Raw genomic sequence first — 23,685 nt, forward strand, 5'->3', positions numbered from 1 at the left:
CTTGCTTGGTTAGTGTCTTGTACAGAAAGTGTTGATTCATTGCAGTGAAACTGGAGATCAGAGCTGCCAAATCCATTATTAAATATCTGGATGATGTTTCCTCGACGCAGACACAGTAGTAGATGAATGGCTATTCTAATGTCCTGGGCACAGACATGCCACCACAGACGGGGAGGTGCCCAATATGTATACAAACCTATGACTTGTATGTTTATACTTTTTAATCAAGGTTTGAAATAACTCCTTGCTTTTCTGCATTTGTATCCTATACAGAGACCAACAGTGGAGAATGAATCCGCCTATCCCACCACAGTGCAGGTAACACAGAAAGCAGATGTCGAAGGGAAGGTTCAGCTATCATCAATGTGACATAAATTAAGCTGAGGAAGCAGATCTATTGGGGTCTACAAATATAGTGTAATTGTTTTCTGGTGCCCTTGGGCCTCCCACACCTTCCTCATGATGATTCACTGCAGGTTCTCACTAGCGACCTACATAGAAAAAAGAGGCCCTATAGCAAGGATCATAATGGATCCCCCATTATGGTGCCGGGTGTTGCCACCCAGGACAAAGGGCCTGTTTTTTTCTACAATTATGCCCTTCCCATGACTCTTGGGCCAATTTGTTTACCATCTTGTTTACTAACAATGCAGTTCCTCTGGAGAGGGGAGTTCTGTACAAGTTCTCATCACCGAAACTAAAAAGGTACGAAACTAAACAGGGCTTGGCCCACTCTTTCCAAAGGGGTCCCAAAGCAGCAGGCGGATGATGGTAGGGACGAAGCGTAGGCAGAGGATGTGCCCCTTAGGGCTCTGAGAGGGTTGTAATTTTCCAATGACTGCTTCCATCAGTAATGGAGGTGCTCATTGGCACAGGAGGCCCAAGGAACGGTAAGCGTGGCTGTTGTTCAACTCACCACACCCCGGTCCTCTTCTGCTCCAGGCGTCGGCGCTGTATTCAGGGTTCTGTTGCTTTCCAGCACCAGGACCGAGAGTAGCAGAGGCATCTGAAGCACACTACGAGGACCGTGTGCAGCGGAAATGGCACCTAGAGCAGAAGAGGAGCAATGATAGGTGAGTACATGAGTTCTACAAGGGCACTGTCTCTCACTTTATTCATGAGGCACTGTGTGTCACTTTCTACAAAAGGCACTGTCACTTTCTGCAGATTCACTGTTTGGCTCTATTTACAGGAGGCATTGTGTGTCACTAGTTACAAGGAGCACTGTGTGTCACTTTCTGCAGGGGGCACTCTGTATCACTTTCTACCGGGGTTACTTTTTGTCATTTTGTACAGGAGGCACTGTGTGGCACTATTTACAGGCAGCACTGTGTTACTTTCTATAGTGGCGTTGTGTGGCTCTATTTACAGAGGGAACTGTGTGTCACTTTCTACAGGAGGCACTGTGTAGCACTAGTTACAGGGAGCACCTTGTTTTTCTTTCAACAGGGGGCACTGTGTATCACTTTGTACATGGGTACTACGTGTCACTTTGTACAGGTGGCACTGTGTGGCACTATTTACAGTAAGCACTGTGTGGCACTTTCTGCATGAGGCACTGTGTCACACTTTCTACAGGGGGCACTGTATGTCACTTTGTACAGGAGGCACTGTGTCACTTTCTACAGGCGGCACTGTGTCACAATTTATACAGGGGTTACTGTGTGTCACTTTTTATAGGAGGCACTGTGTGGCACTAGTTACAGGGAGCAGTCTGTGCCTCTTTCAACGGAGGGCAGTGTACTTTCTACATGGGGCACTGTGTGTCACTTTCTACAGGGGGTACTGTGTGGCACTATCTACAGGTGGCACAATGTGTGGTACTATGTACCATACTGTGTGTGGCATGATCTATAGGGGGCACTATGTGGCACTATTTACAGGTGACACCATGTGTGGTACTCTTTACGCAGGGCACTGTGTGTGGGACTATCCATAGGGGGAACTGTGTGTCACTTACTACAGGTGCCACTTTCTGACACTATCTACAGAGGGCACTGTATGGCACTGTCTGCAGGGTGATGTGTGGCTCTATCTGCAGGCAGCACTGTGACGCTCTCTACAGGGGCAGCAGTGGGGCATTGTCTACAGGGGGTACTGTGTGTGTCACTTTCTACAGGGGGCACTGTATGTGGCACTATCTACAGGGGGCACAGCAATTGTTTTGGTGCTGCTTTATTTGTATGGGGCACAGCGTGGCATGTGGTACCTTATTTGTATGGGGCACAGCTTGTGGCACTATAATCAAGGGACAAAGCACTCTTTTGTGGCAGTATTATTTGTGCAACTTATGGTAGTTGTTGAAATGTTCTGATTGTGCTACTGTTTGTAACATTATATTATATTGTAGTTTTCTGGTCTCTTTTTCTGGGCTAATTCCTCTTTCTTTCCAAAAGAGGAAGGGGGCATCACAAAATGTTTAGCTCAGGGGACTCACTGATCATGACCCCCCCCCCTGGATCCACTGATTATTATACGTTGTTTTGTTGTTATTATTATTATTATTATTAATATTATAGTATATTGGGGTTTCCATACTTTCAGTATTTTGAGTAGAATAAAAATGCCATACATGCATTCAATAAGAAAAGTAAGGAAACCATGTGAGCAGCTTCCCTGATGTGTATACACCCCACTGTCAGGGGGCACACATTTCTGCACTGCTGAGGATCTGATGGACCAGCCTAGTCATCAGATATTTTTTAGGCAATGGAGCATGATAATTTTTAATGGCTGAGGCCCTGTATGTCTACATGTATTGTTACATTTTACCATAGCCTTCATTGTGTAACTTTATTTATTGCATGGCAGGGCCTTCGACCTGGTGGCCATATTTTGTGGCCTTCAGAGCCCCTTTGGAGGTCTTTAAAGCTATTATCCTATCTCTATTGGCAGGATATCACAGGAATTATGGATGTGGGCAAAATGTCAAGTCTTGTCCTCATTGCGTATGCCCTTTAGTATTGGAACCAATCTACCAGTTCTTAAAAAAGGTGTGTGAATCTACAATTTTCCTTTATAGCAAAAGAGCCCAACCTGAGAGAAGTCGTGTAATGTTTTCATATTGATAATTCATAGAATGCAGCAATAACTAGTCCCCTTAACGATAATTCTATTCTCTATGGTACCAAAATAATTGGATACAATAAATTACATCACTATGTAAATGTATTGGACAGTATTTCACTAAAATATGGCCAGCCTAATCTTTCCTGCTGAGCCATGTGACCTTAGACGTATTCACGCGGCAAATTTCTTTCTGTGTTGGGTCCGCATATTTCTTGACAAAAACGAAGACATTGAACTGAAAAGGTACAAGGACACGTGGCTGAACTTAAAGGAGTTGTAAGATATTAGAAAAACCATGGCTACGTTGCTCCAGAAACAGCGCCTCTTCAATCTATGGGCTGTGTCTGGTATTGCAGCTCAGTCTAGAGCGGTGCTTCTTTGATGCACAGCTGTATTGGCACTGTCCTGACAGCAGGGAATACCAAAAAACATGGAGAAGTGTTATTCAGATTTTTAAAAAATTATTTAGGTGCAGAACCTTTTTAAACCTTGAGTATCAAGGCCACTAGTGTGAGTCACCAAGACTTTCTGTGTCTGAATATGGCTCACAAGAGAAAAAAAGGTTGGGACTGCTGGTTTTGCTGACTTCTGTTTCTTGTATTCTTTCAGCCGCAGGGAAAGAAGGTTCTTGTGATTTAGTTTCCATGCTGCCCAAGATAAACCCTCCCTACAAACCTGACAACCCCATGAAATCCTCACGAACCCACCAGGAACTGCATCGAGAACTTCTGCTCACATACAAGAAGTATGTAAAACGATATAAATATTGGCAGTGATCCCGTTAAAAAAGTAGTCAGAACTAAACATTTGTGCAAACTAAGGGTATCTGCACACGACCTCTTTTCAGACGTAATGGAGGGGGTTTACTCCTCGAATTACTGCTGAAGAGACGGCTCCAATACGTCGGCAAACATCTGCCCATTGCTTGCAATGGGTCTTACGATGTTCTGTGCAGACGAGCTCTCATTTTACACGTCGCTGTCAAAAGACAGCGCGTAAAATTACGGCCGCGTCAAAGAAGTGCAGGACACTTCTTGGGACATAATTGGATCCGTTTTTCATTGACTCCAATGAAAACCAGCTCCAATTACGTCCGCAAAAGACGCCGCGAAAAACGCGTGCACTTGTAAAAACGTCTGAAATTATGGAGCTGTTTTCAGGAGAAAACAGCTCCATAATTTCAGACGTATTTAACGTTGTCGTGTGCACATACCCTTAGGGTATGTGCACACACACTAATTACGTCCGTAATTGACGGACGTATTTCGGCCGCAAGTAGTGGACCGAACACAGTGCAGGGAGCCGGGCTCCTAGCATCATACTTATGTACGACGCTAGGAGTCCCTGCCTCTCCGTGGAACTACTGTCCCGTACTGAAAACATGATTACAGTACGGGACAGTTGTCCTGCAGAGAGGCAGGGACTCCTAGCATCGTACATAAGTATGATGCTAGGAGCCCGGCTCCCTGCACTGTGTTCGGTCCGGGACTTGCGGCCGAAATACGTCCGTCCATTACGGACGTAATTAGTGTGTGTGCACATACCCTTACACTGATATTCTTCCAAGAGAGTGTTACTATTCCTTAAAGGGGTGAGATTAAATGCTTTTTCTTCCTTGAAACAGTACGGCTGTGTGTGGCATTGCTGTTAAGCCCCATTCACCTGTGTGGAGCTTAACTGCAATACCAGACAAAGCCTATGGACAAGAGTGGCGCTGTTTCAGACCCTTTTTTATCAATGTTATACAGTCCCTTTATTAAATTATTCAAAGCAGCTACTTTAGGGTAAGACTGAGTAAACTCTTGTTTAACTGAAATTGTTTAAGCTAAATACGCCCTATTAAGACATGTGCATCTTAGGCTGGATTCACACGAGCGTGTGCGTTTTGCCCGCGCAAAAAACGCTGCGTTTTGCGTGCGCAAAAGGTCCGTGTGTCATCAGCATATGGTGCGCGGCTGCGTGATTTTCGCGCAGCCGGCATCATTATGACACTCTGGTTTTATGTTTACAAACAGAAAAGCACGTGGTGCTTTTCTGTTTTCATTCATTGTTTTTACTGCTGTTGCGCGAATCACGCGCGGCACCCGGAAGTGCTTCCGTGTGCCGAGCACGATTTGCACGCACCCATTGACTTCAATGGGTGCATGCAGCGCGAAACACGGCCAAATATAGGTCATGTCGTGCTTTTCACGCAGCGGACATACGCCGCGTGAAATTCACTGACAGTCTGAACGGCCCCATTCAGTAACATAGGTCCGTGCGACACGGGTGATTTCCACGCTCGTAGCACGGACGTATTATACGTTCATGTGAATAAGCCCTTATTGAGAGGGAGGTGCCTGATTGGGCACCCCTATATTAAGTTGACCATACACATAAGATACCTGTTGGCCAAACCCTTTATTTGCAGACAGGTCTCCGCACCGTTCTCTCTATGAACATCTACGCTCAGTTTGAGCGAACGTGTATGTTACACTTCTGATAGCGGCTTATCTCCTGAAATAGCAAAGGAAGGGGCATGTTGAAATTCTTATTAATCAATGTCTGCTGTCGGGAGACAGCAAGGAGGTGATTAAAAATCAGCTTGTTGTTGAGGGAACCATTTAAGCAAAGGGAATTGTCCTGATGAGAAATCTTACCTAAGCCTTGGGCCAGATTTACACGAGCGTGTGCGTTTTGCGCGCGCAAAAAACGCGGCGTTTTGCGCTCGCAAAAGGCACTTAGCTCCGTGTGTCATCACCATATGATGCGCGGCTGCGTGATTTTCGCGCAGCCGCCATCATTATAACAATCTGTTTGTATGTTTGTAAACAGAAAAGCACGTGGTGCTTTTCTGTTTTCAATCATACTTTTTACTGCTGTTGCGCGAATCACGCGCGTCCCACGGAAGTGCTTCCGTGTGGTGCGCGTGATTTTCACGCACCCATTGACTTCAATGGGTGCGTGATGCGCGAGAAACACAGAAATTTAGAACATGTCGTGAGTTTTACGCAGCGGACACCTGCTGCGTGAAAATCACTGACAGTCTGCACGGCCCTATAGACTAGCATAGGTCCGTGCGAAGCGCGTGAAATTCACGCGCGTTGCACGGACGTATATCACGTTCGTGTAAATTCGCCCTTATGCACATGACAGTGTGCGCCGGCCGAGTCCCGTCAGTGATCTGTGGAAAGATAGGACGTGTCCTATCTTTCCACAGATCCGAGAATCGTGTCAGTTTTCACTGACCCGATTCACCCGCTAATGTGAACGGATCCGAGAAGACTATTGGGTGCCACTCGGATGCCTTTAAAAACGGCCCGAGTGGCACATCGGTCGTGTGCAAGAGGGCTTAGTTATGGGATTGCTAGTCCCTCCACTCAGGTATCTACTGGAGCTCCCAGGCTCTTCTCTTATCCTTTCATATCTTGGACCTTTTTGGATCATTGAGGCCTTTTTGTAAAACCCTTTGGGAATTAGAGAATAAAATGCGCTTTGTCTTTCTACCTTCCCACAAATGGTTAGTTTGACCTGTTTTTACCCATGCAGGGGCCTGGTCCTACACAGTAAGCCTGAACTACTACGTGTTATGGAAAAGAGAAGATCTCAGTGGCAGGAAGGTCAGGACACAAAGACGTCTCATTGTCCCCTGCAGCAGGAACTGCACAAATGGCAGCTGCGAAGAGAAGAGGTATATATATATATTGTACATACCTAGGAAGAAGTAGATAAATGGAGCAGCACAGTAGCAGAAAACCCAAAAAATGGTGGATGCAAAGCTTCGCAGGAGCGACCTCTCCTGATAGATACCACAACACCGAAGATGAAGAAGCACTTGCAGATGAAAAAGTAATACATTTACTCACCAAAGGTTCACAGCAATGTTTCACCTTCTCAATGAAGGCATTCCCGCTTGAGAAGGTGAAACTTTGCTGTGAACATTTGGTGAATAAATGTATAACTTTTTCATCTGGAAGTGCTTCTTCTTCATCTTCAGTATTGTACATGCCTGTAATAGAGATTGTAGAAAATGTAAAATATGCCGTCCAATAACAAGATGTTATATTCTATTCCCTATGGCAGGGGTCAGCAACCTTCAGCACGCTCGCTGCTTTGAAACTACAATTCCCAACATGTCCTCACAGCCTGTGCCTGAAATCATAAAGCTTTTGGCTGTCAGGGCATCATGGGAGTTGCAGTTCCACAACAGCTGGCGTGCCGAAGGGTGACTGGCAGATAACTGCGGCCTCTTTGTTCTGCTAATTGTTGTTGGTCTCGAAAGTTGGACCCTCACAACACAGTAATGGCCGATTCTATCCTCAACCCTTATCATACCGTCCTAATCTCAACTCTCATCATACATCCTAATCTCAACTCTCATCATACATCCTAATCTCAACTCTCATCATGCCTCCTAAACTTAGCTCTCATCATACCTCCTAGCCTCAGCTCTCATTTTACCTCCTAACATCAGCTCTCATGATACTTCCTTACCTTAGTTTTCATCATACCTTCTAACCTCAGCTCTTATAATGCCTTCTCACCTTAGCTATCATACCTCCTAACCTCAACTCTAATCATACTAATCATACTTTCTCACCTCAGCTCTCATCATACCTCCTAACCTCAACTCTAATCATACTAATCATACTTCCTCACCTCAGCTCTCATCATACCTCCTAACCTCATCATACCTCCTGACCTCATTTCTCATCATACTTCCTCTTCTCATCTTTCTTCATACCTTCTAACATCTCTCATCATGCCTCCTCACCTCAGCTCTGATCATACCTGCTTGTCTCAGCCCTCATCAAACTTCCTCACCTCATATCTCATCATACTTCTTCTCTTCAGCTCTCATCATACCTACTAACATCTCTCGTCATGCCTCCTCACCTTAGCTATGATCATACCTCCTCAGCTCATATCTCATCATACTTCTTCTCTTCAGCTCTCATCATACCTACTAACATCTCTCATCATGCCTCCTAACCTCATCATACCTCCTGACCTCATCTCTCATCATACTTCCTCTTCTCATCTTTGATCATACCTTCTAACATCTCTCATCATGCCTCCTCACCTTAGCTATGATCATACCTCCTCAGCTCATATATCATCATACTTCTTCTCTTCAGCTCTCATCATACCTCCGAACATCTCTCATAATGCCTCCTCACCTTGGTACTCATCATGCCTCCTCACCTTATCTCTCTCATCATACCTCCTCACCTAGGCTCTCATCATACCTCCTCACCTTAGCTCTCATCATACCTCCTCACCTTAGCTCTCATCATGCCTCCTTACCTTAGCTCTCATCATACCTCCTAGCCTCAGCTCTCATCATACCTCCTAGCCTCAGCTCTCATTTTACCTCCTAACATCAGCTCTCATGATACTTCCTTACCTTAGTTTTCATCATACCTTCTAACCTCAGCTCTCATAATGCCTTCTCACCTTAGCTATCATACCTCCTAACCTCAACTCTAATCATACTAATCATACTTCCTCACCTCAGCTCTCATCATACCTCCTAACCTCAACTCTAATCATACTAATCATACTTCCTCACCTCAGCTCTCATCATACCTCCTAACCTCAACTCTAATCATACTAATCATACTTCCTCACCTCAGCTCTCATCATACCTCCTAACCTCATCATACCTCCTGACCTCATTTCTCATCATACTTCCTCTTCTCATCTTTCTTCATACCTTCTAACATCTCTCATCATGCCTCCTCACCTCAGCTCTGATCATACCTGCTTGTCTCAGCCCTCATCAAACTTCCTCACCTCATATCTCATCATACTTCTTCTCTTCAGCTCTCATCATACCTACTAACATCTCTCGTCATGCCTCCTCACCTTAGCTATGATCATACCTCCTCAGCTCATATCTCATCATACTTCTTCTCTTCAGCTCTCATCATACCTACTAACAGCTCTCATCATGCCTCCTAACCTCATCATACCTCCTGACCTCATTTCTCATCATACTTCCTCTTCTCATCTTTCATCATACCTTCTAACATCTCTCATTATGCCTCCTCACCTCAGCTCTGATCATACCTGCTTGTCTCAGCCCTCATCAAACTTCCTCACCTCATATCTCATCATACTTCTTCTCTTCAGCTCTCATCATACCTACTAACATCTCTCATCATGCCTCCTAACCTCATCATACCTCCTGACCTCATCTCTCATCATACTTCCTCTTCTCATCTTTCATCATACCTTCTAACATCTCTCATCATGCCTCCTCACCTTAGCTATGATCATACCTCCTCAGCTCATATATCATCATACTTCTTCTCTTCAGCTCTCATCATACCTCCGAACATCTCTCATAATGCCTCCTCACCTTGGTACTCATCATGCCTCCTCACCTTATCTCTCATCATACCTCCTCACCTAGGCTCTCATCATACCTCCTCACCTTAGCTCTCATCATACCTCCTCACCTTAGCTCTCAACATGCCTCCTTACCTTAGCTCTCATCATACCTCCTCGCCTCAGCTCTCATCATATTTTCTCACCTCAGCTCTCTTCATACCTCCTCACCGCAGCTTTCATCATACTTCCTAACCTCATGTCTCATTTTGTCTTCTAACCCAGCTGTCATCATACCTCCTCACCTCAGCTCTCATCATACTTCTAATCTTAACTCTCACCTTTCCTTATAGTCCAAACTTAAACTTTCTCCATACTTCCTAACATCAACACTTATCATACTGTATATATTATACTAGACTTGATCAACACGTAACGCAAAATAATTCAGAGGCAGTAAATACTTTGTATGCCGAAGGATGATTTTAGTTTGTAAAGATTACATTGTAGGTTGTTGGGTGTTAAGTTGATATTCCTATTCCCCACATGTGTTACACAAATCAATGTCATACAGCAGTTAAGGGTTAAAATATCAAAAGCTTTACTCTTTATTTGGCCTCTTAACATTGCAGAGAGAGCAGACGTCAACAAAGAGTGACGGTCCAGTTGTTCACGAGTTCCTCAGAGTGAGAGAGAACCTGCGGAAATCCACAACAAGAGATGTTCAGAGTCCGCCACCACCATCTGTCAGCTGAATACTACCAACAATAATGGACCCGTCCAATCACAACATGACATTGACACTGGTCCATCTGGGATACTTCGCCGGACTGTTCGCTCCCCCCTGTGTTCTGATGGTCATAACATCGGGAAGAAATCAGGCCCCGGACAACCTATTAAACCTTCAGTAGCAGAGCATGTACAGATAAAACTTAATTGTTGTAAGCTTTGTATTACAGAAGAGCAATTATTTTTAACTGTCTGTGCAATTCTTGGCAATGTATGACACCCCCAATCCCATCTCACAAGTGTGTGAGGTTCTACAAAAAGATAAGAAAACAACTGAAAGGCTTTGTTACAGAGGATCCTGGATAAAATATCTATTTAACTGCTCATGGGTGGGCCTTAATATTCAGTGGGTGGAGCTACATACACTAATGCTCTGCGTATGACCCCATCCTCCAAAGTATGAGAAATGATTAACCATTGGAATCTCAATGTTTTGAACATGCCTAGATGGTGGTCACTATTTAAGGGTCCATAAAGGTTGAAGTTATAGGAATGCGTTAAAGTTAAATATACTGTACAAGGTCTTAGTACTTTATTATTGTGGATGGAAGTGGGGAGATGAGTGAAATAGTCTTGTTGGAGGCAGTGACCTGTCTACTCATGTAATTATGTTACTAAGTATTCAACTGTATGTGGCAGCAATGTGCCGTGGTAAAAGGAGGGTATGTAGGCAAGGTCAGACGTCATTAACGTAGGCATTTAGGGTCATTATCAGGACCCATTAAACGAATGTAGTAAGATTGAAGTACAAAATCCATTTCTTCAACAAGCAGTTTTCATTGACCTACGTGATTATTGTACTTTTAAGACTTTTACAAAAGTAAAACAGTTTTCAAAATTGTAGTCTATTCCCTGAAGATTAAAAATATTTGTAATAGTAAAGATTTAAAGTGGTATGCCACCTTTATTTAATATTAGGAAAATCTGATTAAAGGGATTTTCTCACTATGGTAAGTGATTGCATATCTAAAGCTGGCTATACACATAGAGCTTAGATCAGTCAGAATGCGGCCAATAAATCATCCGTTGGATTGTTCGTATAAACGATCCCACCAGTAGCATAACCGAGTAAACCGGTCGATAATGGAGTCAGTTTTTAGAAAGACGGACTCTTTGGGGCCAGCACACAGTGGCAAATGAATGTATGAATTCGGCTAATCATGCTATACACTTGTAGTTTTGGCCAACCACAGCCCAAATTTTCCAACCTGGCCGATCACATTTTCGGCAGACAGAAGTGGTTTTGCAAACCATGGTCGGCCAATTTAATCTCATGTGTATGACCGGCTTAAGATATGCCTCATTACCAGAATTAGGGGTGATGGCACTAGTTAAGCAGAGTGGCCCCTTCACAGATTTTCCTTGCACTTCACTTGAATAGAGCTGGGTTGCAGTTCCTTGCACAGCGGCTGGCCCTCCATTATAGGGATATCGGTGGGCGTCAGATTTTTATGGCATATCCTAGTGACATATGTATGACATGTATGATGAGAATACCCCTTCAAAAGTGCAGAAGAATAACAAATTGGCATGGGTGACTATAGCTAAGCTGCACAGCACCAATCCAAACAGTCATGATTGACATGTTGATTTCTAGGGATGCACTGCCTAAAAACCCCAGATTTCTAAATGGAGTTATAAGACTACAAAGAGCGTCTCACCCCCTGGAGGACCTGTCTCGTCCGTGTATTACACAGATAGTCCGTTAATGTCATTGGGGGCCATACAATGCTTAATTTTGTTGGTAGTAATTCCTTTGAAACTTTGTGATACTGTGAGAGGCATTTTGGAAAAGTCTGATATCAGATTGGTAAGGAAACAACGGGTCACTTCAAATTCCCTGTGGCTGGACGTGTGCACTGTTGGGTCAATTCTGCCGATCCAACCATCAGTATGCAATATGTCTCCCAGGGTTATATCATATGCAGGTACCTCTGCACCTTTACATGAACAGAGCAGCGCTTTCCCATTCCTATGCACATACGCTAGTTTATTGAACGCAGGACAGCTGGAAGTCTGGTAAGGGCTCATGCACACAGGCGCATTACATCCTCCAGCAGTCTATGGGGCCTTACTATACCTCCAATTTCATATGGATGCATACAGTTTTTATCAAAAAATTCTGGCATCCCCCATCAGATGCCAGATAACGGCGATTTTCTTCCCTACAACCATTGCAATACCTCTGTAATATGATGCAGTGTGGTGGCATCATATGGGGGCACACAGATTAGGGATTCAATGTTGCCGTACAGGCTTTGAGCACACATCTCTGGAGGGACAGAGTGCATAAGCCCCTAGTGAATATCCCTTGGGCAATTCTGAAAATGATATATGGCAAGGGAATTGCTCTTTAAGCAATTATCTACTCTATTGTGGTAGGTTCTTCAAATCTTAACCTACGTTTTGCTTCTATAGTGTCAAAGAAGGCATTAACTGAGCACAATCATTTTCATATCTTCAAATGATGGTCTAGAATTATAAAAACATGGCTGCTTTCTTCCAGAAACAGCACCACTCATGTCTACAGGTTGTGCTGGGTATTGCAGATCAGCTCTATTGAAGAGAATAGGGCTGAACTGTAATGCCACACACAACCTGTGAACAGGTGTGGCACTGTTCTTGAAAGCAGCTATGTTTTTCTAATCGTGGGCAACCCCTTTAATCATTTTCCATTGTAACTTTACTTTTCTTGTGTCGTAATTGTTTGACAGGGGCACTTTAAGCCTTTTTCCATTGCTTGCAAAAACAGGCAGCTCCTTGTAATAATTGGTCATTTTCTTGACTCAGCGTTTACTCCCTCAGTTGTCCATTACATAATCACATGACTGGCAGTCAGCTGACTAGTGTGGTCCTCACTGCTGATTTCCTTCCTCAGCTGCAGAGTTCACAGCAGACAGGGAACACAGAATATAGGATCTGACTGACACAGAAGGAAGGAAGACCCTAGAGAGTCAGGGTAGTCACCCAATCTGTGGTACAGGGAGTCGGACAGAACCCTGACTGACAGAGTAGGACACTGGAAATTTCCAGGATGGGAGAGAAGAACCGCCTGCACCAGTGGAGAGATCGGATCCGTACGGAGCTGGACAGAGTCATGGATTTCTGGACTCAGTACTCCGAGGACAAGGAATATGGGTAATTATGATTTATATAGGTCCAACATATTCGAAGGGGACCATTATAGCCACAAGTGGCGGAGGAGTAATGACCAGTCAAATCACTGCTTAAGTTTCCTAAAATGACATAGTCGGAAAATGACAGCTGAAAGCTGATTGGTTAGCTGTCAAAAACTTTCCAGAATGTATATCACTAGTGCAAGCTGGATTGCAGAATTATGATTGAAGCTCTGAACTATAATACAGGCGATAATGCAATGTATTCTAATGTATTCCACATTCCGAGTCGGGAAAATTGGCTTCTGTCTCATGGGTTTTTTCTTATTTTTTTCTTTTCTCTGGATCAACATTGCAGGAGAATAGGCTGAACTGGGTGGACGTATGTCTTTTTCAGACTTACAAACTATGTTACTAATGTATTTATAATGTTACTCAAATTTTTATGTACATTAATTCTATATGTAAATTGTTAATTGATGTTCACATACTTTAAAAAATACATTTAGGCTAATGGGACTGAGCTGCAATACCAGACAAAACCAATGGATAGGAGTGGCGCTGTTTCTGGAAAAAAGCAGACCATTTTTGTTTAATCTCATACAGTTCCTCTAACATATGGAACAATATCACTACTTGGTGAGCGCTTACTGCCTTTTGCTTCATAAATATGATGGCCAATGATTTGTTGAATCATACAGGAACGCCCAACCTGTCCAATTTAGTTTTTTTTCCTGGGAACAGACCTCCGCTTGTCGGCACATGTTGGTAACTGCATCTTCCAAGGATGGTCTACTGTCTATGACTCGCCTTAGAGGCCTCCTGAAGATGGATGTGGAGGAGATACTTCACTCCCTTATGTCTATGTATGTATTATCCCTTACTGTCTATTGTCTGGTAATAAACCTGTATTACTGTGTTTGATTTCGCCAGAGGTTTCTTCACTTGCCTCGGTCAGGATGGAGCGGTGTATGATCAGCTGAAATATATCTGGTTGCAGGGCAGACAGGTAAGAGACTGCAAATCTTAAAGGGCTATTCTCATCTCAGACGTTTATTGAATATTTCTAAGATATGCCATAATGTTCAATACATGCAGGTCCCACCTCTGGGACCTATATCTATCTCTAGAACAGAGCCCCTAATCCCCGTCCCACCTTGTCCTGCAGTTGCTGCTCTCCGGGAAATTTTCTGGTGTAGAAAAGTCGCAAACGGCACAAAAGCCGCAATTTGTGGGGAAAAATTATACTTTTGTGCCGTTTTTGCTGCTCACGCCAATTTTCTAAAAAGTGAGTGGATCCTAGCGGAAAAGATAGAGGCCACCCGCAGCTCGACACATTTCCTATCATTTAGGCCAGAATCTGGCTAAAACTTCAGTGGAAATTTCCGCCAGCTACTGTGGCGCATGGACAGCCGGAGATGCGACAAATCTATAAGAGGCCTGAACCTGTTAATATATTTGTTGCATCTTACTCCAGCGGGCTTTAAAAAGTGCTTCCAGTTATACTGGCACAGGAGTGTGCACAATAATAGTTTTTCCAAATGACTTGTTATACCGTTTCAGCTTCTAACTACAGCACGGACACGCAGTAATCCGTGCTGCTGACTGCAGTAGGAGACAAAGCATCCTGCTCTTCTCCATGGCTCCCATATCCAGAACAGCCGCCAGCGCTGTAGGACCACGTGACATTCTACAGCACTAGCGGCCATTCTGAATACGGGAGCCATGCTGACGAGCAGGACGCTCTATCTCCTCATGCTCCTAATGAGCAGTCGGCAGCATGGATTCTGGCCAGTCTGTGCTGTAGTTAGAAGCAGAAACGGTAACACAAGTCATTTAGAGAAACTATTATTGTGCACACTCTCGCAGTATAATAATTTTTCCATATAATGTCAGTATAACTGGAGGTATCCTTTAATCTATGACTGGCATATGAAACACCAGTCTTAGTAAATCCGCCCCTTAGATTATCATTAGGTATTGAAGGCCTGTGCTAAAGGGTGAGTGCCAATTTTGTCCATGCACAGCATCCTAGAGGTTGCCCCAACACGTGTGGTATGGTTCTTTAGACCTACGGTATATGGGCCCATACTGTGCCCAGTATTTTACACGATTTTCATGAAGACATTATACGGAGGCACATGAAGTGTCTAGAGGTCTGGCATACGGATAAAACACTATTATGTAAATGAAAGAGCCGATAGGAACAAAACATCCGTATCTTCATGTAAGCATGACCACTGTTCTTTGGTTAATTTAGGTTTGGATGTATTGCCGTCTTTATAGGAAGGTGCCCAGGTTCCACAGAGAGGAATTACTTCATTCTGCCATTGCAGGTAAGTTTCAGGTTCTGAATTTTAAAGGTTTACTTTTAGGGTATCTTTAGCTAAGAGGGGGTGCCCGCAACAGAATACGTACATGCTGTGAAAATTTGATTTTAGTGAGAAAGACCTAAATGGGTAGGGGGACAAATTTCCAGGCAAATCAAAGTTTTAAAGAAACACTCTGAGCCAAACTGCTACATTATTATTTAACCAAACAAAGAAAGGACCATGGAGTCTATAAGTCAAAAAATATATAAATATATAATCTTTTTATTACACAACAATATTATACTGGTTACAAATATAAGTTTCTAAAAATGAATCACAAATAAAAGCATGGCCGCCAAACAAGAGTCAAATGTTCAACAAAAGGAGTCATATAAATATGAACTTGTTAGAATACACCTCAAAACAAAAATGCATATAGCATAGTATGAATGTGGTAAAGTATACTGGCTGCAAATGATGTGTTCTACTGTTTAAGAATAAATAGAAGGGATGTTAGTAACATACATTGGAAATAGAGTTGTAACAGGACCAATAGAAAGTGTTACATCCAACATTTTGCTCATACATGTGTAAATGCTAAATGTAATTAGTATATATTGAGCAACAATAACAGCGAACGACAGGTAACAGAGTACTAACCCATGTAGCTGAGACTCAAAGAATGGCGACATTATTATGCCTAGTGCAGGGCTTGAGGGGGCGGTGCATGACACATGGATCCTCTCTTTGCTGTTCTTTTGAATTTCTGTGTCATGCACCGCCCCCTCAGACCCTACACTAGGCATAATACAGTGCATACGTTTGCCTGGGTATTCCTTTAATATTTTTATTAACAGATTGACCTTAAACTAATTTTTTCTTTGTAAAAGGAAAGAAAGATCTATGACATGAAATGCCATATTGCATATTATGATGTGTCTTTCCCTTAAAACTCAGGGGGCGAGTTTCTTATGGCTCATGCTCGCCCATCATCTGACTCCCTAAAATGTGCTTTTGTGGTGACACGTGATGGTCGAACTGTAAAGATCCAGCGCACCATCTTCAGTGAATGTTTCTTCATCATGGCTATGGATGAACTATGGAGGACAACTCACGAGGAAAAGTACAAGGTGAAAGAGAGAGGTGGGAAGCCTGCTTATTAAATGACAGGGGGAGCAATTTTTTTTATATATAGGACATATTAAGCCATCTACTAATAGAATGGGCACATTTTGAATACATTTCATATTTGAGACCCTTTACTATTTATATATTTCCCATTATTTATATAGCAACTCAACGCAACTAATGATGGCCCCAATAAGGTGCGCAATCTATCTATTAACCTATCAGTATGTTTTTTGAGGTGTAAGAGAAAACCCGTGTGCCCAGGGTCTAACTGGCCCACCACAGTACCAGAGGAACCTCTGGAGATCCCAATATGACACAGTATTGATCAGTTGCAAAAACAGGGCCCCAAAGGTCCAAGAGGAAGACCACCCCATATGAGCCTGTTTTGGAGCCAATTACTTTCACAAATAACCTATTAGATTTTATTAGTTACATGACCTGTGTGCGCACAATGATAACAGTAAAGTTTACAATACAAATAAAAGTAGACAAGCACGTGTCTGTTACGGAATGATAGGGGGTTCTAAGAACCATTTCCTGTGGTTGACCCAAGGAACCCCAGTCCAAAACTGGGACTATCCCAAGGAAATTGAGAGGTAAAAAGTGTTGACCACATTTAAAGGGTTTTCAACCGTTGATAAAACCCAGCATAGCGTCATATGTCTTCATTGTGATTCTAGCCTACAGTATTACTAACTTAGTCTGTGTTCCTCAGCGAGAGGCACGCAAGATGATGGATCAGATAGTTCACTGGGTACGAGTAGACTCATCTGATTTAGGGAGACCGGAGTTGCCTGGAGCTGAACCAGTTAACTCAATGGCGGTGCCAATGATGCTGCTGAACCTGGTGGACCAGTTATGTGAGGATGATGAAGAGGCAACTATGAAGTATGCAGACTTGGGAGCCTGGAGTGTGGAGAAAATCCTGCAGCACCTTCAGGTACCATAAACCGTAAATGATCAGGTGATCGAGGCTATGACCACCAGTGGTGAAAAGAAGAGCAATAAGGTTTTGTCACCCTCTTGGATAGCACTGAACCAAGGTGCTAGGGAGCCTACCAACAATACAGCCAGCTTCATCTGACTGGGGAATATATTATAGTTTATGGTTATGGTTCTTTATGCTTCTGGGCCATGCCATCACTGTTTCTTATGTAGTCTTTGTGTCTCCTCAGACATGAGGCCCAGGGGTACAACAGTAATCACCACACTCCCTATAGCTACACCCCTATTTTCAGACCCCTTTGAAACCTGTTCTTATATGCTGCAATATTTGTTAGAAAGGTTCATCACAAGGGTCTCCTGCTGCTGGGACCCCCATTGATCAGATGTAGTCTGTGAGGGAAGCCGACAACAAGTGTTCAGTTTCCCTGCAGCACCGCAGCAGGGGAAATTAAGCATTACACAGTCAGGTCCTCCACTGCAGGAGAAGCTCTTTGTAGCCACGATCTGTTCTGACTAATGGATGAGGGTCCTGAACATGGAACAGCCCTATATTCTCAAAATTCCCTAATATGGTATCTAAACATGGGTTCCTAAAGCAGACCACTTCTTTTATGTGAACCCGAACATGAATTTTGTGCATATGACTATTTTATAGTATTCTTCTGCAGCGTGATGGTCAGGCCATTTTGGAGAATGTTTCTGAAGATGGAAAGGAGCTTCCAGGTTGCATGGGCAGGCACCAGAACCCTGGTATGGTTGATTCACACTTTGATACTGAGGTGTATGGTGGCTGCTCCATCCTTTTATCTAGTCTTTTGTCTCTTTCACAGGACATGCCATTGAGGCCGGCTGGTTTCTTTTACGTCGAGCCTTCACAAACTTTGACCCTATCTTGGGGAAGACTGCTGTGGAAAAGTTTGTACTTCTACCCTTTGAATCAGGATGGGACCAGGAGTATGGGGGACTTTTTTCTTTCCAAGATGTGGATGGATATTGCCCTACACAGGTTGGTTGCACTCTTATGAACAGATCCAAAGCCCTGGCTCATAATTTTTATTTGTAAGCTAATAAATTAATTATCATTATACAGCACATGTCTCTATTGTGGGTGAATTTATTTTTTTCCAAGATCATGGAACCCGGGACCGATTTTGATAAAAAATGGGTCACAATTAAAGCAGGCCCCCCTCCCACTCTTATCATTTAAAAAAAAAAAAGTTGCTATCATAATTAAAAAAATAAAAATATATATAACACATTCTTATGTTTATACAGCATTGCATACAATGCCAAATAATACTGCCATAAAATGCCTAAATAGTGAAGGGGTTACTAGTAATGTTCCTGGTGGTCCAGCCAGGGCAGTAAACCTTTATATGCTCCCCTCTGGGATTGGGTTTTTCCTGTAGAACTAGTCCTTGGGGACCCCTGGAAAATAAGGGTCATGGGTAACTGCCCGTTTTGCCACCCACTGAAACTAGCCAGAATCATAACTTGAATCTACTAGGCTCCGGTGCAAAATCTGTATTAGGGCCCGAAATATCAAGTGACATCTATAATGCTGCGTCCTCTTGTGTTGCGGATGGGCTGTTGAGCTCCTTCATACACCCTGCATGGAACCAAAATTATTAAACAGGGCTTATTGTGTATTGCCTGCTATATTGTGACCGTCAGGGGCTATATATATATATATATATATTTTAGTGATGTAATTGTGGCCATATAATGCAGAGAGTGTGAATGTCATATGTTGTCTTTCCCAGCTTGAGTGGAGTATGAAATTATGGTGGCCACACACAGAAGCTCTCATCGCCTTCCTTCTTGGCTATACGGAGACAAGGGACTTGCTTCTGCTTGACAACTTTCAGAAAGTCTTTGACTACGTGTTCAGCCAGGTTTGTAAAGTGAAGGGAATTCTATGCACAATTATGGGTTGTGAATAGGAGCAGAGTTGCAGGTCTGCAGCTCGGCCGCTATTCTGTGACTGGAGCCATCTGCTTCCGGCATGGACATCCGGTGCCCGGAGGCCCCCGGAGCAGCTGATCGGTGCGGGGTTCGGGTGTTCAGACCACCACCGATCATACACTAATGTCCATGCCTTGACAACCCCTTTAAATGGGCGACATATAATACCACATTTCCATGGAGCATAACCATGAGGCCCTATAGCAAAACAAAGGGGCAACCACTCTGCCATGACCAACAATATAAGCAAGTGAGGTAATTGAAAGGTTATGATTCTCATAGTTATTACTCTGTCCCATTTGTCTCCATTCCTTGGCAACATACATAGATCTCTACTACATATGAAATTATCCAAATCCAATAGAATAGTAAGTACTGACGATGGCCTAGGAAACAAAGGGAGTGAAGCTGTACCTATTTGCAATCTATGAGCTCTGGGAGGGCATATGCACTGGGGTTTGGACAATAGATGTTAATTCTTATTGGGGTCTATAAAGTTAGGATCTTTTTAAATAATGATATATTCACCATACATCCTGTTCTGCTTCTCAATTCAGTTTTCGGACCCGGAATATGGAGAGTGGTTTGGTTATTTGACTCAAGAAGGGAAGGTTGCACTCACCATCAAAGGAGGGCCATTTAAAGGTAACTTCAATTTTGAATTCACAGGATGCTGGGAGTTGCAGTTTCACAACAGCTAGACAGCCACAGGTTGGAGGCCACTAGTAATCCAAAAATAAGTCCAATTCTAGTGTACTCCAGAAGAATTGGATGGTTTGGAATTTTCAATAATAGAATCAGACAGTAAAAATCCGACCTGTCTGATCCAGATAGCCGATAGTGTGAAGGCATTAAAGATATCTGAAGCCTATGAGCAACTTTACACATAGTGTCACCAACAGGGCCCTATTTCAGGGCCCGATATGGGCCGTGAAAACGAATGCCGATAAACGAGACCGCTTGTTGATCGACGCTCGTTGCTCAGCGCTCAAGGAGCAATGATGATCGGTCATGTATGGAGAAGAGCAATCGTAACTACGATCGCTCGTCCCTATACGTTTCCTTTATGTCGACAGCACAACTCCCTTTTTACACAGGGAGATGTGCTGCCGACTAGCGTCCATTTTATTGGCTGCATAAACGAGCAGATCAGCTGATGAACAAGTGTTAGCTCGTTCATTGGCTAATAGTTGCCTTGTTTTACGTGTAAAAGGGCCTTTAGTGATGTGATAGTTCCCTTTTGAGACTATACTATCTTGAGATAATAAAGTACAATCTGATGTCTTGGTGGAGCTTCCTGCAGTGATGGTCTAAGCAGGATCCATAGTCAATGTCTTGGTGGAGCTTCCTGCAGTGATGGTCTAAGCAGGATCCATAGTCAATGTCTTGGTGGAGCTTCCTGCAGTGATGTCCCAAACAGGATCCATAGTCAATGTCTTGGTGGAGCTTTCTGCAGTGATGGTCTAAGCAGGATCAATAGTCAATGTCTTGGTGGAGCCTTCTGCAGTGATGGTCTAAGCAGGATCAATAGTCAATGTCTTGGTGGAGCTTTCTGCAGTGATGGTCTAAGCAGGATCAATAGTCAATGTCTTGGTGGAGCTTTCTGCAGTGATGGTCTAAGCAGGATCAATAGTCAATGTCTTGGTGGAGCTTTCTGCAGTGATGGTCTAAGCAGGATCAATAGTCAATGTCTTGGTGGAGCCTTCTGCAGTGATGGTCTAAGCAGGATCAATAGTCAATGTCTTGGTGGAGCTTTCTGCAGTGATGGTATAAGCAGGATCCATAGTCAATGTCTTGGTGGAGCTTCCTGCAGTGACGTCCTAAAGGGGGGTCCTAGTAATGGGAATCTTACAGAGAGCATATTTATAATGACAGTGCCAGAAGCTCCAATATCAATGAAGTTCCCTCAACCGAAGCATTGCAGAGATACAGACAGATAAACCTATACAGACACTCGTGCCATTTACTCTAATAATTGTTGATGATCCTCTTAGCTTGTGCTACATGTCAATGACTTTGGTTCTTGCATTTTTTAGGATGTTTCCATGTGCCTCGATGCCTGTACATGTGTGAGGAAATGCTGACCAAGCTCATAGAAGAACAAGAAGAAGAAGATAAAGGAGAAGACAAGAGAGCTAGAACATAATCAGTTGATAAGTTCTTTGCACACCTTGAACTGATTGCCCGCTCTTGGCACTGATGGCAGCAGAAAGGAAGAGCAACAAAAGTGTCTAGGTAGCAACAGCAACTTGTTGCTACCTAGAAACCATCAACAAGTAGGCTAGCTGCTGCTTCTGAGGGATCTTATCATAGCTTTCGTTTTATACTTCTGTACTTAATTAGGTTGTCCACTTTGGGCACCCCCTTTTCAGAGGGCAGCGAGTGGGGGATTTAAAGCAATGGGCATCTGTGTAATGCATAGACACCAGTGTTCCTCAGGAGCTCGTTTTTTGCTATTAAATGGGGGTTCACAACTGCAATTCAACCTGTTTGCTGACCCCAGTGTACAAAAACCTAATCAAATCTTTATGAATTCAATGTTGTTGCACAATAAAAAATGAAAATCGTCAAGTGAGTGAAAGCTTTTTTTTTTTCGAATTCATTTTTTTGGTGCCATTTTTTATTCACATTAAAATTCATATAGTTAAAGAAGTTGTCTCATCAAGACAACCCCTTCCCTATGTCTTATTAGAGCACATGGATGTCATAGAGGTGTCCCCCACTTGTGAGATAGATATTGGCTGACGAGGCTCATTTCGATTGGTCGTCAATCTGCCACTTCAAATCTCGTGTCCAAAATTCTAATGGGTATGGGGATATAGTACGACTCTCAAAGGGATTGGAAAAGCTCATTTTGTACCTGTGTAATCCTTTTCTTCACCCCAGATAAGCAGCACCAAATATGTCTGGCAGCCAGTTATCTCCCAAAATAACATAACTGTTCAGCTGAGCCAAGTTAATGGGGGGAATTGGGGAAGATAGCACATCACTACAGGCAGTGGCGAATTAAGAAGACCATGGGCCCTGGGCTGTTACCCAAACTTGGGACCCCCTTCTCCACCGCCACCCTGCCGCGCCGTAACTATTGCTAACACTAACTTTTTGCACAAGCATTAACAAATGGGTGTTACGATTCCCCTTTCACAGGGCTGTGTCCCTACATACTGACAGTATCACACTGTGCAGGGACACAGCGCCAACCCCCCATAGAGACAGCGCCACACACACACACACACACACACACACCCTGTAGCTAGAGCCACACACACACTCCCCTGTAGATAGCGTCACACACACACAGCCCACTATAGATAGCATCACACAGCCCCCGATAGATAGCATCACACAGCGCTCCCTTCCTTATATATAGTGCTACACAGCGCTCCCTTCCTTATAGATAGTGCCACACAGCGCTCCCTTCCTTATAGATAGTGCCACACTGCACTCCCCCCCCCTTGTATATAGTGCTACACAGCGTCGCTACACTGCAGCCCTGGGATGACATTTTATCCCATATGACTGCTGCAGCCTGTGATTGGCTGCAGCGGTCACATGGGGTGAAACGTCATCCCAGGAGGCCAGCCCGGACGAAGAAACAGAATTCTGGGCAAGTATAAGATTTTTATTTTTTCTAAATTGTGTTTTTACATAACATCTGCTATTTGTTGCGGGTTTTACCTCCCCATTGAATTAAATGGGAAAAAAACCGAAACAAATGAGCAGCATTTACGCAAATACTATTGACATGCTGCGGAATAAAAAAAACGCACCGCAGGTCAATTTCTGAGCTTTTTTTCTCCACTTATCATTTACGCAGCGTGTGGATGAGAATTGTTCACATCTATTCTACTCTGCTGCTACTGTATTAGGGCTTGTCCACACTTAACGGAATTGCTGCGGATTTTCTGCCTGGAAAATACGCAGAATACAGTAGTGGCAAAGTGAGTGAGATTTACCAAATCTCATCCAGACGCTGCGTGAAATTTCCGACCAGACATTTTGTCCTGCGGTGTGTATTTCTCGTACTGCAGCATGTCAATTCCTGC

At 43.5% G+C, this 23,685-nt stretch overlaps 2 protein-coding genes across 2 annotated transcripts; both read left to right on the top strand.

The window, feature by feature from the left end:
* The first annotated feature begins 277 nt into the window (after positions 1–277).
* LOC142658620 (actin-associated protein FAM107A-like) lies at positions 278–10,848 on the top strand. Its single transcript, XM_075834209.1, has 4 exons — positions 278–318; positions 3,679–3,814; positions 6,598–6,739; positions 10,014–10,848. The coding sequence occupies exons 2-4, from the start codon at positions 3,714–3,716 to the stop codon at positions 10,134–10,136; spliced, it is 366 nt and encodes a 121-aa protein (XP_075690324.1). The 5' UTR covers positions 278–318; positions 3,679–3,713; the 3' UTR covers positions 10,137–10,848.
* A 2,161-nt stretch (positions 10,849–13,009) lies between these two features.
* RENBP (renin binding protein) lies at positions 13,010–22,214 on the top strand. The gene is made up of 10 exons (XM_075835453.1): positions 13,010–13,308; positions 14,220–14,295; positions 15,547–15,622; positions 16,556–16,728; positions 17,445–17,669; positions 18,343–18,424; positions 18,505–18,680; positions 19,438–19,569; positions 20,197–20,284; positions 21,676–22,214. The coding sequence occupies exons 1-10, from the start codon at positions 13,205–13,207 to the stop codon at positions 21,783–21,785; spliced, it is 1,242 nt and encodes a 413-aa protein (XP_075691568.1). The 5' UTR covers positions 13,010–13,204; the 3' UTR covers positions 21,786–22,214.
* Positions 22,215–23,685: the final 1,471 nt, after the last annotated feature.

This window comes from Rhinoderma darwinii, chromosome 8, assembly GCF_050947455.1.
Source record: "Rhinoderma darwinii isolate aRhiDar2 chromosome 8, aRhiDar2.hap1, whole genome shotgun sequence".
Lineage (NCBI taxonomy): Eukaryota > Metazoa > Chordata > Amphibia > Anura > Rhinodermatidae > Rhinoderma > Rhinoderma darwinii.

Bases quoted from the DNA above. Each gene is read 5' to 3' on its own strand.
- LOC142658620 (XM_075834209.1), top strand. From the start codon at position 3,714: ATGCTGCCCAAGATAAACCCTCCCTACAAACCTGACAACCCCATGAAA. The intron at 3,815-6,597 runs GTATGTAAAACG...TTACCCATGCAG, and splicing joins CTTCTGCTCACATACAAGAA to GGGCCTGGTCCTACACAGTA. The intron at 6,740-10,013 runs GTATATATATAT...TTAACATTGCAG, and splicing joins GGCAGCTGCGAAGAGAAGAG to AGAGAGCAGACGTCAACAAA.
- RENBP (XM_075835453.1), top strand. From the start codon at position 13,205: ATGGGAGAGAAGAACCGCCTGCACCAGTGGAGAGATCGGATCCGTACG. The intron at 15,623-16,555 runs GTAAGTTTCAGG...CTTAAAACTCAG, and splicing joins ACTTCATTCTGCCATTGCAG to GGGGCGAGTTTCTTATGGCT. The intron at 20,285-21,675 runs GTAACTTCAATT...TGCATTTTTTAG, and splicing joins CAAAGGAGGGCCATTTAAAG to GATGTTTCCATGTGCCTCGA.